At 54.9% G+C, this 16,325-nt stretch overlaps 1 protein-coding gene and 2 pseudogenes across 1 annotated transcript; 2 read left to right on the top strand and 1 right to left on the bottom strand.

The window, feature by feature from the left end:
• Positions 1–663: 663 nt before the first annotated feature.
• Positions 664–8,732, bottom strand: LOC107505643. Its single transcript, XM_036226569.1, is given in 4 exon segments — positions 664–983; positions 1,543–1,773; positions 1,776–1,804; positions 8,587–8,732. Coding segments are annotated over 4 exon segments (726 nt in total).
• LOC118608280 lies at positions 3,050–3,167 on the top strand (annotated as a pseudogene).
• Positions 8,733–13,623: 4,891 nt separating the features above from the next.
• On the top strand, positions 13,624–16,299 carry LOC118607865 (annotated as a pseudogene).
• The last annotated feature ends 26 nt before the right edge of the window (positions 16,300–16,325 follow it).

The raw sequence follows: 16,325 nt of genomic DNA, 5'->3' as shown, positions 1-16,325 counted from the left end.
TCCCTGTCGAGTGGCCCTCGGGTGATCATTTGGCGCCCACTCCCAGCCCTCCACAACACTCCCTGGGTGCTGCTGAAACATTTTGGGAGTTTGACCAGAACAAAGAGGGGGGAATCGTGCAAGGGAGCCCCGAGCCCTGACCACTTCTCTTAAAGCATATTTCTTTGTACAACCCGGGAACCGGCAGAGTCAAAATGAGGGGCAACGTCAAACATTTGGTGGCAGCTTTCTCTTTTTCCTAAAGATCCAAGCCATTGAGACTGTCAAGGGGCCCAGAGGGGCAGCTCACGAGGGCAGTCCCATGCAGCAGAGTGCAGAAATCTGTTCACAGAGCAGCTCATGGCGGGGAGTGCTCGCCATAGTGGTGACAATTCAGGCTGAACCTATAGGTCAGCCTGATCTGCAGGTCCGTGGCCTGACGGCAACTTCACGGTCATCCTTTCGCTCGTGTTTTGGTACCCTTCCTCTGAGGAGCCCTCGCTTCTCAGAGCTCCTGCCCCAAGGGGATGAAGTGCTCTGGGATGTCGACCTGGAAGACATCCTTTCCGCCTCTCCTGGGCATGGGCTCCAGGAGCCACCTGGGGTTTGAAAGCGCAGTCAGGTACTTCTGCCTCAGGTCAGTCAGTAGAGCTTGATTTTCCAGCTCCACAACCTCATCGGGAGCTAAGTTTTCCGGGCACTGCCAAGTTTCCCCAATGTCAACGAGCCCTGGGCACCAAGACAGAAGCACACTGATGATTTTCCTTCCATAGAGCAAGGCCTGCCTGTGACAGAGCACAGGCATTCAAAGTCACAACTGCCAGAGACTGAGCTGACATCCCCAAATGGACTCGGAGAGAACGGGGCCCTCTGAATGACCACACCAATGTCCCAAACTCCATTCAGGGCATTCTGGGTGAAGTCCAGGGAGGGAGAGGAATGAAGAGGAGAGGGCCTTGTCCTCAGCAGCACCACCCAGGCACGGGCAGGTCGCAGCCGGACTGCTGAGGGCATGTACAGGGCATGGACAGGTCAGGGGGGCCCGGCCACTGTGGGGAAGCCACGGACAATCAGCTCCCCAAGCACTAAGCTAATGTGGGGCCCCAAGCACTGAGGGGGTGAGGAGACTTTACCAGGATGCGATGGGAAGTGGGGGTGGGGCCGGTGTGTGAAGTCAGGCAGGCCGCCCTGTCTGGAGGCCACCTCACCGCGCGTGTTGTGCAGCCTCTCGTGGTCTGTACCTGTATACACGTGTGTGTACACACACACACACACACACACACACAGGCGAACATCACAGACAGAAGTTGACCTGCGCCTGCCTCTCAGCCACCAACTGGAACTGAGGCCCTCAGTGGAGAAAGGGTTCACCTGAAGTCAAGGGAACTCGTCCCACCAACCCCCCGCCTGGGGTCCCTTGCTGCCCCTTTGAACTTGTGCTGTTGAAAGAAATCATAGCCCCACCCCAAAAGGTTCAAGAGCAAACAAGCCTCAAGACTCGCAGCGTGGTCCCGGGGGTTCCGGTGGGTTTATCTCAGCAGTGCTCAGGGTATCGTCACTTGCCAGCTATCGCTCCACGGCCATACTTCTCCCCGTGCTGAAGCAAGGCCTGAACCGGAGCGGGGGTCCGCCCCAGCCTCTCCAGCAGCAGCTCCCTCCAGGCAGTGTCTTCCCAGGCCCTGTGAGCAATGTGGATGGCGATGGTGCAGTGCCGGTGCGTGCTCTGCAGGGGGCGCCAATGCGTCTCCAAAGTCTGGACCCCATTTAAGACAAAGCCCACATAAGGCTGCCTTTCATCTTCCCAGAGACTGTGGCCTCAGGTGGCCTTCCGAAACACAGAATCACAAAAGTCAATGAGCGTCAATGCCAGCCCTCCGGGCTCAGGCCCTAGGGCTGACCTCTCGCCAAGCTCCCAGCTCCTGCAGGGCGGGGTGGGGCTGAATCTCCTAACAGGGATGGTGCAAGAGTGAGCTCTGGCTCCTTCTGGCTCCTTCTGGCTCCTTATGGCTCCTGCTTTCTATGGCCGCACAGTCAGCTGACAGGCCCAAAGGAAGGGGTGATGACTGGATGCCTCCTCCATCACATGGAATCTTTGGGGAGCTCAAGGAGACAGGGGGAGGCAGCTAGAGAAGGGCAGTCAGGATAGTGTGTGGTCAGTTCTACAAAGGAGGTCCCTGAGTCCCAAGGGACCAGAGAGGAGAGGGCGAAGGGCGAGGGCCCCTTGAACCGGTGGGAGGGTTCGTGCCCTAGCCCATCCCAAACAAGGACCTACCTGGGCTGTGATTCTTCTCCCGGGCCCCGCCCGTGGAAACTCTCAGCTCCCTGGCCCCACCTCTCCCAAGGTCCTGCAGGTTCCTGAGCTCCCTGCCACCTGTCACAGGGATCCTGAGCACACATCCTGGGGGCCTAACCTCAGCTGGGCTCTGGAGAAGCCCTGTGACCTCAGGTAACCCTCTCAGGTGTTTCCTCTGAGCCTTTCAAATGCCATCCTTCCCATCCCCTCCCCACGTCACAGTTCTGCACTGTCAGCAGACACCCAGGCACTGACTCAGGCCTAGAAAAACAAATTATAGGAGCAGGACGACGGGCGCTGATATGCACGCACCGACCCCATGCTGGACCCGCAGGTGGGCATGATGCACGGATCCTAGAATTCAACCCTCAAATTACTCGGGAGGAGCAGAGTAGCTGTCACCCCGCTGCACAGCTGAAAAGGTAGTGCCGATGGATGACGAGATGACCACAATCACAGGCGTCTGACCACATCATTCCAGTCCTTTTACCTGACGGCTGTGGGGGAGGGCTCTTTCTCACTTGACCACAGTGCTATGTAGTGGGAGGAGCAGGGCCCCAGGTCTGAGCCTCAGCCTAGTCATAGCACCCAGCAGAGCCTCTGTCCTATGTGGCTGAGTACCTGGCACCTATCAGGACAGTCATAACCTGTGGTCTTACTGTCATCAGTGTCATAACCATCATGGAGCCTGTGTCCTGGATCCTGCCCTCCAGCCATGAGCTCCCCCACTCTGGTTTGCCTCCAGCCTCCTGTCTTTAAGGACATAACCTCACCCCAGTCTATGGCCATACCACCTGAATGCGCCTGATCTCGTCTGGTATCGGAAGCTAAGCAGGTCTGGGCCTGGTTAGTACTTGGATGGGAGACCGCCTGGGGATACCTGGTGCTATAGGGAAAAAAAAAATCTCTCCTCGCCTCTGTCTTCGCGTTTTTGAAAACTTGCCCACTTTCAAATTGCCTTGCATCCACTCCTTTTCCAATGCACCGTCCTGCTTATCCCTGCACCCAGCTCCCCCACCTTCCCTCCTTGGCTCAGGCTGAGCCACCTTCCCCTGCTCACCCCAGGCCTTAGCTCCCGTGTCCTTTTCCATAATGCAAAGGTCTTTCCAGAGGCAATCAAGCTAAAATGAGCTCATTAGGGTGGACCGTCATCCTACAACTGGTGACCTAGTATAAAGGGGGGATTTAGAGACAGATATGCACACAGGAGAACACATTATAAAGATGAAGGCCGAGATCTTCAATCCAAGGTAAGCCATAGCTTGTCAGCAAAGCACCAGAAGCCTGGGGATCGGGAGGGGGCAGGTTCTATCTCAGCCCTCAGAACAGCCAAACTCAACCGCACCTCAGTGTTGGACTTCCAGCATCCCCAAATGTGAGACAACTCATGTCCGTTGTTTAAGCCACCTGGGCTGTGGTACCTTGATGCCACAACATCAGCAAATGACTACCATAAGCTCTCGCACGTCTCCACGGGGTGATTTCTCCATTAATGGCACATCAAGCACTTTCCATCGTGTCTTTCCATCTTCGTCTCTCCTAGTTTTCACTGCCTGTATGGTATCCCACTGTTAGTTGTCCCAGAATTTATCGACTCCCCTATAGATGCTTAGTTCTTTCTGCCACTATAAAACACGCACAAACACGCAGCGACTGAAGGCATGCTTGGGAGTCTCGGGTCACATACGTGCACACCAGCAATGCTGATACTCGCCAACAAATGGCTTTTCATAGAAGGTCACCCATGATGTTCCATGAACCCTGGGCCAGGGTGCCATTTCCTCACACGCTTGTTGGCCTGGAAACTCATCACTGTGCTTAACCTTGCTCACCCTATGAGGGACAAAGTGTCACCTACATCATTGGGTTTCAATTATTTATGAAGGAGGATGGATGTTCCCACGTAAGTTAGCCACATCTAGTTCTTCTACCAGGGTATATGATTAGACTGCAGGCTTGCCTACTTTCTGCCATTCGGTTTCTTGGCCCATTTCTCATCAGCACCACAAAATCGCAACAAGGAGACCTTAAATGCGTGGGTGGAACTCCTAGAGATGAGGTGACTGTAAAGACAGGAAGAGGGATGAGTGCCCTCCTGCCTCACGGTGTAGAGTACCGGGTTGCAGCCTGAGGAGGAAAGGGCTTCCATTAACCTCGGTTCTTAACCGGCACAAGGACAAGAGGCCTAATGAGAGGAGATCATTAGGGACAAGACAGCAATGTTGGCTAATGTACTAAAACGGTCTTCTACTCAGCAGGGATTGAAGACCACCGGGACCCAGGGGGTTCCAACTGATGGAAAACATTTGTGACACGTCACTCATAATTGGGTCCTGCTAATCACAGCTGCGGCCTTCTCCTCCGCGGGCTGGGTCAGGGACCACATGATGGCCCAGCCTTCAGTACAGAAAATCATTTCGCCTAACTGGGTGGCATTCTGACAGCCTAGTAGACCCCTGTATCTGAGGAGAAAAATGTCACCCTCAACACCAGGTAAGAAGGATTCAGGGACCCTACAATTCCGTTTCCCTTAATGTAATCCTGGGTAGGTCCCATTGTGAGGGGTGCCACGGACAACCAGCTGAGTGCTGCATGGCCTGCAGCCTGGGTACTGTGGTGACAACCTAAAGGCCAAGCAGGAAGCGGGGAGGGCAGGAGTGGGGGCAGACCTGTGCATGCGGACCAGGACACCCGTGTTTCGATGGGGAGTGGCACATCATCAGCACACACTGACAAGCAAGACTGGCAGGTGAAGGTGACGGGAGAAAGAGACAGACAAGTGAGGCCTTGGCAGCGCCACGATTGCTCCCAGCCTGCTCCCAGTGAGAGGAAATGGCTACAGGAAACATAGCTCAGAGATACTGTCCCCTGGAGGACCAGCAGGTCAGCATCCAAGCTGAGCTTCCTGGCTCCCTTATGGCAAGGCAGGTCTTCCGACCCCATCAAGTAGCCGAAACGACAGAGCACCTGGCCCGGGTCGTGGCTGCAGAGATCAGAGAACGCTGCCAAGTGCCTGCGGCGGGTAGACGTGCGGTGCTGGCATGGATGCAATCATCCGTTTTATTGCGGGGCTTACAAGACGAACACAGAGAGCTTGCAAGTACTCAGCACAACTGCATGCAGCGCGCCTCCACGCACACACGCACGCACGCAGCACTGTTTGCATGCAGCAAGCCCTCACGCTGCACACCCACACGCAACACGTCACACGCCCACAAGCAACACGCCGTCCTCGGGTACGCAAAACACTGACAGCACGTAGCATGTTGGCCACACGCAGCACGCGCGTACTCAACGCGTCGCTCGCACGCACGCACTCAGCACGCCGTCCCTCCGTGCGCAGCACGCCGGTGGGCAGCTCGTTGCCCGCACATAACACCTGCACGCACGTAGCACGCCCTTACAGGGCACAGCCGCCCCTGGCAGGCACGCACGAGCAGACGCCCAGCCAGGCATTGATGTAAACACACAAAGTACACAGGCAGATATGAAAGGAGGCCATTGTTGCTAGGAGACATGGGACTCGGCTCTGAGCAGCATAGGACGAACAGGCCCAGTGGAACGATGGATTCCGATGGCCCAGAACAAGAGGGGGATGATAAGGAAGTGGGATGTGCAGGGGAAGGGGCAGGGCGTGGAGAGCTTGGAGACCTCGCCTCAGTGGGAGAAGGCGGAGCTGGGGGAGGAGTATCTGGGGGCAGACCTGTTGGAAAGAGCAAGGGAGGAGTTGGGGTGGAACTGTGACAGCTGGGGGCGGAGCTACGGGAGGAGCAGGCGGAGCTGAAGAATAGCTGGGGAGAGCTGCTGTACTGCTGTGTTTAGCTAGGGTAGAGCAGGGCTGAGCGTGGAGGGAGTTGGGGAGGAGGAGCTGGAAGTGGGTGGAGCCCCGGGAGGAGCGTCCTGGAGAAGACAGTATTGTAGATCTGGCCATGGGAACTACATGGCAGGTGGGCTATTACCGCTTAGTGCTCAGGGCCAGGCCGTGCCCTTTTCACTCCAGTGACATCAGCGCCTAGTCCGCGCTGCACCCGTAGGCATGAATCAAATTAGCAACCCAGGGTCCTCAGTGACCTACACCGACCCTCAGAATGGCTCCCAGGGGACACAGAGGCAGAGAGATGGCAGGACCTCTAGCCTGAGTTTTGCACCTCAGGGCAGAATGCTCAGGCCAGCTATCCTTCCTGCAAGTCCCCCACTTCCCAGGGACTGCCAGCGGGCTTCCTGAGGGTAGGTCTTCGTATTGCCTTTTTTTTTGCAGGTGAGGAGGAAAATCCTCATTCTGTTCCCTGTTCCTTCTCTGAGCTGACATGTCCAAAACAAGGCTAATTTCCCTGTTGGAGCTATTTCCTCCTTTCCACCTCTCAGGGCTCGACCGACCCTCTCAGTACCGTCACACTTTGCTCCTGACGTCCCCTTATCCTCTCTCTTCCGTGGTTTTAGTCGATGGCCAAGTCTTGTGTCCCTGCCTCTGAAATGCCTGATTGGAATAATGCTCCTCTTCCTGTTCCCACTGCTACTCCCTGAACTCTGGCTTCATGTTCCGGGGCCAGTGCTATTTCCTGAGACCCCACACTGGCCTGGACACCCGCATCCTTTCTCCTGAGGGTCCTCCATAAGCCATTGAACTGCACATCTCTCTCCGTGCAGAAGTTCGAGGAAACAGGAATGCTGGGGATGAGGTGAGGGGCAGAAGGTACATCCATGTGATTTAAGCCTCGGGGATGCAGGGGGCTTGTATGATCACCAGGTCCGCTCCCTCCATGTCAGCCTCCCCTCCTGGGTCTGTGCCCAAGAATGGTTACCAGCTGTTGCTGGATGCCCAAGAACCTCGTGGTAGAGATTTCAAGTAGTGAGGGAGGGAGCTCCGAATGGCGGACTATTAGTGTTCCTCCCACTTCCTGTTGTTTGAAGAAATAGAACTTGCCCAGTGAGCTAGAGACATACACTGCGTGGCTATGAGCGTGGGACAGTCGTGATGTCACTAAGGACTGTCTTTTCTGACCCCCCTGTATGCTGAGAACGGGGTGTACAATCTCCCTAGGGGAGCGGAATAGTAAGGGTGAGGAGTGTGATCTGATGAGCGGAAGTTCAAGGGTCGTGGCTGCAAGGCCCATTCGCTGCCAGGTGGGTGGGCCCAGGAAGAGTGGCCTGGCCATGTCACGGGTGGGGGTGGGATGGTGTTTGGCTGCCCATGTCAAATGGACCCATTTGCAACTCAGTCTTGATTTTCAGTAAAAATGAAAAGCTGACACCGAGCCCTAAAAGGATCTGATTTCTGATCTCCGGGTGACGTTCTCTTCTCCAGCTGCTTCCAATACCATCTCAAGAACAAAGTGCTGACAGGGACAGGCCTTTATTCCCTCGCTCTCCAGTCATGGCAAGCAAGTCGGCCTTCACCACCCAGACCCAGCCAAAGCCAACTTGTGCTGCTTGGCCTTCCACAGGCGCCACCAGGCCCTGGCAGCTGTCAGAAGACATCGAGGTCTTCTCGGGGCTCCTTCTGCTACCTCCCAGCCACTATTAGAACACTCCCAGCCTCCCGGGCCAGAGAGAGGCTCCTCCTCAAGCTGTTTCTTCCCCAGCCCTGGACTCCATCCCCAGAATGCGCCCCGTCTTCCTTTGAGGATGTCCTTGCTATTTCCGCCATCGCTCTTTGAGGGGACCCTGCCCATGGACATGGTCTCCTCTTCTGAGCCCAGGGCGCCCGCTGAGAGTCAGCCTCCCTTTCTTGCCCCCCTGGCAGCACCCTGCAGAACTCACTATCCCCATGTCCCTCTGAGCGCCTGCCTTTGCGGCTTGCTCTCCTAGCCCCCAACCTGTTACCCCATGCTGCTGTGACTCTGAGGCCCTGAGAGGAAAGGTTGCATTTTGCTCCTGCCACAGGTTTGTGGCACCACCTGGCTGAGACCGGGTTTACCCAAACTCCTGGTATCCCTTCTGGACCTGTTGGTAGGTCGCTTCCTCCAGGTGAACTGCCTTTGGCCAACTCTCTTTGAGCTGCTTGCATTTTTGGCACCTAGTTGTCTGGACTCTTCATGAAATCTGGGTCCCAACCCCTCCTTGCTGCATGCTTTGTGTTTCAGATTCCTGCTTCTTCCCTTCGCAGGTTTGTTTCCTCCTCCTTGATGGCCTGCTTGAGCCTCAGCGTTTGTCTAGATTTTCCAAACTGTAAGTGACCCCACAGGTCAGGGACTGTCCCACTGCCCCTCCTGCTGGAGGTTGCCCGCCATGTGGGATGAGCGGTCCTGAAAAAAGAGGTGTCTTGCATCCAGCACTCTGCCCAATGAAAAGTGCTCCTTGTCTCTGTAACTCACTTGCTCACCTCTTGTCCATAGGCCTGGGTGCTGGACTCATGCAGGAGAAGCCCCGGGGCAGCTGACCAGCTGCAGGAAGACATGGCCTTGTTCCTCCTGCCCAGCTCTCGCAGTTGAGCCTCCTCTGGCCTGTTTCTGAGGTGCATGGTCCCCTGGCCCCACCTTCCTCTCCGTCTTCAGGGCGCAGCTGCAGTTGTCTCTGTCCCTTTAAGCAGGGCCCAGGTCGAGTGGTCCCTCTCAGCAGGGCCCAGGTCGAGTGGCCCGACCTGAGAGCTGTACTTAGTTCTAGTCTTGTCATCTCAGCACTGCAAGGCCACAGGAAGAAGCCGCACCGCAGGGGTGGTGCAGACACAGGCAGGCGACCCTGGTTAGGTGTGGGGGCTGCTCACAGAACGTGGCACAGCAGACTTGCAACCCTGGGAGTTTCTGCGAACTTCTGGCGCCCCCCACACTGCATGCACGTCACCAGTGTTTATATCGACTTTAATTGGGGGCAAGGAGACACTCATGTCCCGTCATTCCCGGGCTCTTTTCTCTGCATGTTCCTTACTGTCCTCAGTCGCTGTGCACATAAGCCAGGTCCCGTGCTCCTGCTCCAGGCCCTCCGCTGCTGGCGGGCGGGTGGACGGGCATCCAACATCACGCTGCCGCCCAGCCAATGCGCAGTCCAGCTGACGTGATTACTGCTTCAGTGGGGACGGGGCGGGGCAGAGCACTTGATGCCATAACCACGGTTACTAGGCTCTAATGAGAGGACTAATGGGCCCTGTGCAGAAGACGCATTCAGCCGACTCTTGAGTGTCTGCATGCCCATCGTGGCCACTTAGGAAAGGACAGAAAGTACATGAAGAATCAGGACAAAGGATTCTCCCAAGGCTTTACCCAGAGGCAAAAATATTCAGGATTCAGGATATTCTCCCAGTTCTTTTCCTCTGCGTGTTTTTTTTTTCAGTAGAGTTCATGCCGTGTTACAATTTGTTTTGCATTTTTCATTTAACATTAAGTGTTATCCCACTTTCTAAAAGATTCCTCAGAAGACATCTCACTGCACTCGGCACCTTGTTCTGGAGCATATTTGTTGTGTGGCTCTCCCTGAACAGACAACTGACCTCCTTGGGACTGGCCCAGGATACCTTGGACCCAGTGACATCCTCGATGCAGAAACCCCAGCATAGCCCTATCCTCCAGAAGCAGACGCAGAGACAGCTTATTGAGCCTCCCACCTCAGTGTCAAGTCAGACACCGCGTCCTGCAGCCTCGAACTCCCTGGTTATCCCCTTTCCCAGTGTTCAGTCACCTGGTACATGGGTGGGGGTCCCTCTGAGAAGGGCTGGGGGACCATACCAGTGTTTTTCTGCCGTGTTACTGCAGCATCCTTTCCATGGGGGACCTGGCCACCTCCGTAGTCCATGGTTCCAGGTTGGAAAGCTCGCGCAGGGGCAGAACCTGGGCAGGACATTGTGACGTTTTTTGTCAGGTGGCTGACCTCGGGCTCCTACTGCCTGTTCTTGCTCTTCTGAGTATTCACTTCAGGCTGTATCTCGGTCAGTCACTCATCTATGTGTCCTCAGGGCAGCCATGTGGTACTGAGCATGGCCACCACTGTGGGTGAGTCCTCCTTGTCGATGGTGTCTGTCATCATGAGCCTCCGGCCCTTTAGTGCTGACCTGGGCCTCTGCTGCAGTTCCTGGGGTGGGGGGAGGTGTAGTCCCTTTCCTCCCGTTCCAGGCCTGGCAGGCTGTGCCCATGCGTTGTGGTGACTCACTCTGGATGGGGGCTTGGCAGTAGGCTGCCACTTCTTTCTGCTTTTCCTGGGACTCTCCCAGTTGCAGCACGTCCAGTCCCACAGCAAGTCGGGTGGTTGGACCCCTCCCTTCAGGGATGGAGGGCACCTGTGGGGAAGACCAGTGTAATGGGAAGCCTATTTTGTCATGCGCTCAGCCACACACGTTAGCTTTAGTGAAAGTAGGCTACTCCCTTAAAACCTGCTCAGTGAGCTGAAGCTATTGTGTGAATGCGGCTGGTGTGTCGGAGGGTTTTTCACCTTCTGGTCGATGGGATGTTTAAGTACATTAAAAATATATCAGCTTTGAAATTTCAATAGTGGGATTCATTCCAGTCAAGGGTGTTTATCCCAATGTGGGCTGCTTTGTGTTCCTTAAATTGGATTATGTACAGCAAAAAGTCATTCCTCAGTTTTGACTTTCACTTCTCCTGTATCATCTGCCTCTACTTCTGCATTTCACCTCTTAAGCCCCTCCGGTTGACCTGCAAGTTCAAGCTCAGCTGTGTCTGTGTCTTCTTGGGCTTCATTGGAAACATGAAGATATCCCCTTTCTATCTGTCTTTCCTTCACCTATGGCTGTCTTTCTCTGCATGATTGTGTAGCCACCACATAACCTGGCAGAGCTAGTAAATCGGCCGTAATGGCTGTAGTTTCTGTGGGACGATTCCAACGTGCTCTCATGGACCCTTTTATGGCATCAATGCTTTCATAAGCATAGGAAGCCACTTCCATATCGAATTGATTTTTGTTAGAATCGCCCGTGAAAGGTTCTAGCCTCGGGGTCAAATGTATTCTTGTTATAACTAACGATACATTCATTTTCTATCACTGCATAACAAATTGCCATGCGTTTAGAAGCTTAAAACAATACACATTTATCGGTTCACAATTTTGTGGGTCAGGAGGCCAGGCACAGCTTAGCTGGGTCTTCCACTCAGGGTCTCATGAGGCTGCAGTTGAATTGTGGGCTTGGCTGCATTCCCTTCCGGAGTTCAGAATCCTCTGTCTGCCAGCCAAATGGACTCATTGCTCCATGATAATGCAGTGACAGGTGTGACATTCTGTCCCTCCTTCATTATATTCTGTGGGGTAGGAGCACAGCTTCCACTTACCTCCAAAGAGAAGGGATCATGCAAGAGCTTGACTCATTTTGGGTGACACACCTCCAGGTGTGTCTGCCATAGCTGTCAATGGTTACTAGCTGTTCACCTTTATTCAAATCGAAACTGTGTCAGAAACAGACAGATGAGATTGCATGTGTGGTCTCCTTTCTGTCACTGGAGGGCTGCCTGGTGTGCAGAACTGACTCCCCAGCTGCTCCTTCTTGGTGGCCTTCAACAGCTCAGCAACATGTCAGAGGTGCTCGAATCACTGTTGGGTTGGTTGTGTTGTTCTTCACACCCATGCCTTCTACTGGGGAAACTCTTCCTTTTGACAACTCATCAGTCCATCTTTGTGGCTGCGATTGTGTTGTGTTGCTGCCCCTCAACCCGGAGTGCACATTCTATGAGGAGGAGGGCCAGCAAGGACCAGTCTGCCTCCTTATTCCTCATGAGTTACCCCGCCCCTGCCCCTGGGTCTGCACTGGATGGTAGTGCACAGAACTGACGATATTTTTAGTGGCACAAACGGTGTATGACTTTTGACTCAGTCTCCTCTTTGGTGAACCTTGGCGTACACAGAATAATTTTTTCTTAGTGGCTTTTTGATAAGGACAAGTATGAAATTAGGTCCTGAATTCACAATCTCATAGGAGGCTCCTATCACTATGAGAAAATATTACAGATGCCAGTGAAAGGAAAGAAGTGTAAGGACACTTTTCTGAACATCCACTGGAGCCATTGACCTTGGGCTCAGACTTTCGTGAAACGATAAGGCCATATTTTGTGAGGGAAAGGGCAAGATCCTGAGCAGCCACCCATACTGAAGTGTCAGGATGAGGAGGGACAGCGGAGGGGCCACCTGACATCTTGGGCTCTTGTCTGGGCCTGGCTGACTCCGCGTGGCTCTGTCTGTTCTAGTCTGGGGAGAGAAGGCAGAGGCCGTCCCTTCCCAGGGGTCCGCCATCCAGGCAGCAGTGTGAGGGGTTGCCGGTGCCAGGTCTCCAGGAAACAGCCAAGCAGGCGCAGCAGCAGTGGCAGCAGGCTGCAGGCCTTGACCATGCTCTGGCTACCGCTTGAGAGGCACACTTCTCATGGAGAGACACCTTGGCCTCTGCTTCCTGGCCGTGTGTCTTTGCTCAAGTGTGTCAGCCTCTCCGAGTATTGATTTCTGGAGTTAGAAAATGGGAATGATAGTAGCATCTAGCTCACAGAGTTGCCATAAAGAGGAAATTAGCATGTTGCCTGGGCATAGGAAGCCCCCAATAACAATACTAATATTTACCTACAAAGGTGTCTCCAATCTGCCTGGCATTGTGTTAGGATATTTCTCTGGGGAGTAGGTGGCAGCCAGAGTGTGGACAGGGACGATGGTGTCCTTCCCAACCATCGGCCCCAGGCCGACTGTGAATGATGCTTGCCAGGGCCTTATGACCTTCCCTCCTCGCATCTGCTGCTACCAGCCAGACACACCAGCCCTCTGTGGTCCAGTAACATCATGGAGCTTGCTCCTCACAAAGGCTCCTCCCTCTGGCTGGCGCACTCTTATTGTGGAGGTGGTCGTGGCTTGGTCACACACTCCCAAGGTTTTGTTCTAATGTCACTTTAGTAGCCACCTCCATAGAAATAGCAAGCGACTCCAGACCTTGCATCCCAGCACCAGCCTTTGATTGACTGGCTATTTATCGTCCGCAAGCTCCAGAAGGGCAGGAACTTATTACTCTCCATCTGCCATCGGCCCTCGGTGTCCATAGCTGTGGAATTACCGAGAGTTTCTTGAACAAATGCCTAGGACTGGAGTTCCTTTTAGATGGAGGATGGAGGGTTCTCAAGGGGCTTCCGTGAAGGAGAATGGCATTTGGGCTCCTGTGCGAGGGGAAGTGACTTTCATAGATAGAGAGGGGAGAAAAGTAAAGGGCTTCCAGGTGAAAAGCAAAGCAGGTGCAAGGGCCAAGAGGCAGGAACCCGCTGGTTAAAGACAGCGGTTGCATCACGAATCCTTTGGGAACACCTGAAAGACTGCGGCGGCTCTCCAATCAGGCGCGTGTGCAAGGCGTTCGCTCAGCACCGGCCCGGCGGGCAGGAGGCGGGGCGGGGTGACGAGGCGCGCAGGCGCACTCGTGACCCGTGAGTCGGCGGCACCCGGGACTCGGGTCCTGGCGGCGGAATCGCGCAGTCTGCGTAGGCGGCGGTGGCGGCGGCGGTGGCGGCAGCCCGGCACTGGCGCCTGGGCTCGTCACCGTCGCCAAGGGGCTGCCGCACAGAGGCGGAAATGCCGCCGCCGGGCTGGGGGCTGCTCTGGCTCGGCCTGGTCCTGGGCTCCGCCTGTGTCTCGCTGGGGTCCTGCAATCTGGCCAGCAACTCCACAGGTGAATTCCGCGTCTTCTCTCAGATGACAGGGAATCCTCCCTCCCAGGTCCCCTCCGTGCTTCCCTCCCCGCATCCACCCTTTCCTTCCTTCCCTCTCTCCCTCCCTCCCTCTTCCCTGCTACCCACCTATGGTCCTGTTTCCCCCCTATTCATTCTTCTCTCCCTACATCCATTCTTTCCTCCCATGCTCTCTCCCTCATACTATTTTTCCTGCCTGGGTGGCTAGCTGTGCCGTGAAGGTTCAGGGGCCAGCCTTGGGTCTCGCACGCTAGCATGTAGCATGGGTGGGGGTTTACTGTCATGTAGGTGATATCAGTGAAGCCCCTCCCTCCAGTGCAGATGCTCTGAATGTCCTCCTAATCATGACCTGCGCCCCTCCTTCGGCCGTTCTGGGGACAGGCTCTTAAGGCCCCCAAACATAGACCATCTGGCATCCCACAGTCTCCTTTTCTGGAATGCCTTTGCCCAGGTATATCTGGGGCCCTCTAGGTGCAGGTGGGTGTGTTCTGCACTGAGTGTTGGGGGTCCCCTCAGCTGTCATTAGATGAGAATGGTGGTGCCAGGCATCTGCTTGTTAGAGGGAAGCATCATCTGGAAAATGGCGATTGCGATAACCCAGTTGTCCACTGACAAGGAAGCTTGTGCCTCAAGGATGCCCCTCCTCCTTGGGTGCAGGGTGCGCCGTGGCCCTGCCGTGCTCAGGATGGTCCTGACTAGCTTCCTTCACCAAAGTTGAGCATGCCTGGTGCTGGGAAACAAGGGGTGCTGCAGAATGCCACTCTCTGATCTGCTGGTTGACCTTGGGCAAGGGCCAGCCAGCTTGTCATGGCGACACTCCTTCCTGAAGCTCCTCACAGGGCCACCCCCAGGAGCCTCGCCTGTTCAGTGCACCTGTGAGACTCCATTGTGTAGAAGGAGGGCACGATCATCTGCTGGGATGAGGGGCTGAGTCCTCCTCTCCCTGTCTCACGGGGACTTAGTTCTGACGACTGGGGGAGGCCCAAATCCCACAGGTTGGCTTTGAGACGTGATGACTCAGCTGCCAAGCTGTTTGCTGAGGACTCAGAGGTTGCCTGGTTATGTTTGAGCTGCTGGCTGTTTTCCTCTGAGGGCATTTTCCTCTTCTTCTGCTCCCTAACAGCAAGCAGTGTGCGCCCCGTGCCATGTGTCTGGGAGGAGATCCGAAACCACCTGCCTGTATGACTTCAACTCCTACTGGAGGGTACATGCCGGAAACTTCTCCACCATCCCCCAGTTCTTCAAGGAGAATGGCTACGTGACCATGTCGGTTGGAAAAGTCTTTCACCCTGGTAATGCTTGCTGTCCAAAGTCTGGGTTCTTTCCTGTTTCTTGCCCGAGTATGGGGGTGGGGGTCCCCTCGTGTGGTTGGAGCTGTCTTTGCAGAGGCCTCTAGGGCCGGGTGGACACCTCCTTACTCACCGCTGTCTTTTACATAATATCGCTTCCCATCCTGGCCTTCTGTTCTGCCCCACAGTGAAAAATGCAGAAGGAGTTTTCCTTCCTCTCAGAACCATGTCGTGGTACTGTTCGGCTCCTGGGGTGGAAGGCAGTGCAGTGGATGGGGAAGTGGCAGCGTCAGGTAAAGTTAGGGATATAGGGAGAGAACATCTGAGGACGCCCCACGTGGCCTGCAGTGCTGTCGCTGTCTCTTTGCCCCGTGAAGGGCCCGCTGCCCTCGGCCTGTGAACTAGGCCAGCAAAGGAGTGAAAACTGGCAGGAGGGCCCGTGGGGTTCCAGGGGCTGCCAGTCCATGCTGCGGCACTGCCTGCTAAACAGGTTCTCTAACGCCGAAGTCAGAGTGCTGAGGTGCAGGCGAACTTGAAGACTTTCAATGTGCGGAGGAATCGCGTGGTGGGACTAAAGTTTGGCAGGAAAGGGGCGTATAATGTAAATAGAAATCAGCTGTATTCCTACCACCCTGAGAGCTACATTTGGATGCCTCCCCACCCCATTCTGGGTCTGTGACTTTCCTGATTTGAGATGATTCAGAGCATATAATTTTCTATTGTGAATTGTTAAACATAGCATCCCCATGTTATGAGGAAGTACTTTTGAGTGACAGCACAGTAGTCCGTCATGCAGATGTACTGTATTTCCTCTAAGTTGTCTCAGGTCGTTTCTGTCACGCGTACAGCTGGGACGACTGCCTCTGGTGGCAGAGTGGTGGGCAGTGGTACCGCATATCTGGGCCCCTGGGTTCCAGTTCCACCAGTGGCACTTCTTAGCTGTGCAGTTGACCTTGAGCCAATTATTCACCCTGTCTGAGCCTCAGAATTCTGCTCCGGGAAGCTGGCATCATAGCCTCCTTGATTCTCTGACAGGGGAGTGTCCCAGTGCATGTCATTCAGCAGTGTGACAGTGCATTGAAAAGCCAAGCTCTGTATGGACCGCAGTGCTTTTCCTTAGGGGCTGTGACTTGACTGTTTTCAGTAGTGTTACCCTTGCTCACCCTTTCGAGTTCC

This window comes from Rousettus aegyptiacus, unplaced genomic scaffold, assembly GCF_014176215.1.
Source record: "Rousettus aegyptiacus isolate mRouAeg1 unplaced genomic scaffold, mRouAeg1.p scaffold_m13_p_9, whole genome shotgun sequence".
Taxonomy (NCBI): Eukaryota; Metazoa; Chordata; class Mammalia; order Chiroptera; family Pteropodidae; genus Rousettus; species Rousettus aegyptiacus.
The sequence above is the reverse complement of the archived record's forward strand: the minus strand, read 5'-3'. Positions and strand labels throughout refer to the sequence as shown.